This window comes from Candoia aspera, chromosome 1 (genome assembly GCF_035149785.1).
Source record: "Candoia aspera isolate rCanAsp1 chromosome 1, rCanAsp1.hap2, whole genome shotgun sequence".
Classification (NCBI taxonomy): Eukaryota; Metazoa; Chordata; class Lepidosauria; order Squamata; family Boidae; genus Candoia; species Candoia aspera.
Window position 1 is genome coordinate 283184231 of NC_086153.1, and position 2085 is coordinate 283186315.

Sequence of the window (2085 nt, forward strand, 5' to 3'; positions counted from 1 at the left end):
GACGTAAGCAGAATTTCAGAACCAAATGTCCTATGATAGCAACACTCATAACGCTCCTTTGAATAGTCACAACGACAGAAATGTTCAACATTGTGACTGCTTTCTTCATTGTCATAAATCAGAGAAATGTTGCTTCTTTTGCTTCCAAACAGACAAAACAACTTTACAAATAAAGACCTGCAGCTAATATACACTTGGTGGCCAAGATCATTATGTTTCAGCTACTTCATCTGAACTTAAGGCAGCTTTGTATTACCCTGCCAATATAATTTTTCTTCCATTTTTTTCTTCTTCCATTGACAGAAGAGCAACAACTTAAAGGTTTTTCTGAATGTTTTGTTACACAAGGCATAACAAATTGGGTTAACAGTACTATTCACATAGCACAACCAGTAGCCAAGATGCCACAAGGTTGGAGGAATGCAATCTGAGCAGAATGTGGAGACCAATACCATTATATTGTAGGGTGTCCAGGTAATAATAAAAGCTAGAAGAATAGCACTTAGAGTCTGGGCTGCTTTACGTTCCTTTATAAGAACCATTCTTTTCCTTTTAGTAATTTGATTACTTAGATTAGGATCCATATTTTTGATGGAAGTGTCTTTGGATAAACTGGCAGAACAAGGAGTGATTTTTACTTTTCGGCAGCCATTGTTAGTTTCTGGTGCACCATCAGCTTTAACCACCAACCGGAATTTATAAGCTACACATTTATTACTTTTTTGAATATGACTTTTGGTTGGTGTTAGAAAGTATTTCTGGGTCTCATAGTCATTCTCCTTATGTTGGTCTTTGATAAAAGCTTCCTTTTTCTCCTCTTTTTGCTCATCAACCTTCCCTTTCACAGGGGTCTTAAAAGCTACTTGAAAGACTGGATTAGAGGGACATTTCTCCTCTTCTTCGGATGATGCATAGCTGCTGCAAGTGGTTAGCTGCTCTGCCCTAGACCAGTCTTGGCAGGTGTTTTGATTCTGAGATGCTTTTGCTGTTGCAGAAGTACTTCGACTGGATGAAGACCACGAAGCCTGAGATTGTTCCCTTTTGGTCAAGTTTTGTTGCCTGCAGCTAAAGCAAGATTTCAGCAGTGTTTTCTGAGGCTTTATCATTTCAAACTCAGTCACAGAACTGGAGCCCTGAAGTTCAGCTAAGTCCTTGGTTCGTTTTTCAGTCTCTTTGTAAATGCGGCAATATAAAATAGTCATCACCGACACTGGGATGTAGAAAGCAGCAATTGCGGTACCAAAGGTGACAATAGGCTCGTACAAAAATTGTATCTGACATTCTCCCGGTGGGACAGTTCGCTCCCCTACAAGGTACTGCCAGCATAAGATTACAGGTGCCCACAGAATAAAAGAAATTAGCCAAGCTAAACCAATCATAATCCCAGCTCTTTTGGGTGTGCGTTTAGCCCTATAGGTTAAGGGACGCGTAATAGAAAAATATCGGTCAAAGCTGATAACTAACAGATTCATTACTGAAGCATTACTAGCTACGTAATCGAGTGCTAGCCATAAATCACATGCTAAAATTCCAAGAGACCAGTGCCCTATTAATATGTATGATGTATAAAGATTCATAGAAAATATTCCAATTATAAGGTCTGCACACGCGAGACTGAGTAAATAGTAATTGTTCACTGTTTTGAGCTGGCTGTTGACTTTGAAGGATATCATTACAAGAACATTTCCCACAATCGTTATCAAACTTAAAATGGCTGTTACAGTAGCAATAGTAATTACTTCCCAAAGGCTGTGGCCTTCGAGTGGTTTTTGGCTAGAAGTTGAACCATTGGTGATGGTTGAGTTGCTGTGTAACTTGTCTTCCATTCTTTTTCGTGGTGGATTAAGATCAGCGTCTTTTAATTTGCTCTAGGTTCTTCATCTGTAATTTGAAGGTATCCTTTAAATGACAAAGAGAGAGAAAATTCATAATACGAAGGGCATCTGCCAAATTTATTTAGCGTTAGAAAACTATTAAACCATTGTCCAATTTCAATTATGAATTTCACCAAATTTCAAAGATATTTTAAATTAAGGATGAATCCTTTGGAGGAGAGTTCAGCAAAGCAACTGAAGTACACCTCCA

The 2085-nt window shown here is 38.4% G+C and overlaps 1 protein-coding gene across 1 annotated transcript; it reads right to left on the reverse strand.

Moving 5' to 3' along the window:
* Window positions 1-236: 236 nt before the first annotated feature.
* On the reverse strand, window positions 237-1826 carry CHRM5 (cholinergic receptor muscarinic 5). Its single transcript, XM_063289973.1, has one exon. It carries the CDS (start codon window positions 1824-1826, stop codon window positions 237-239), a length of 1590 nt encoding a protein of 529 aa, XP_063146043.1.
* Between the last annotated feature and the right edge of the window lie 259 nt (window positions 1827-2085).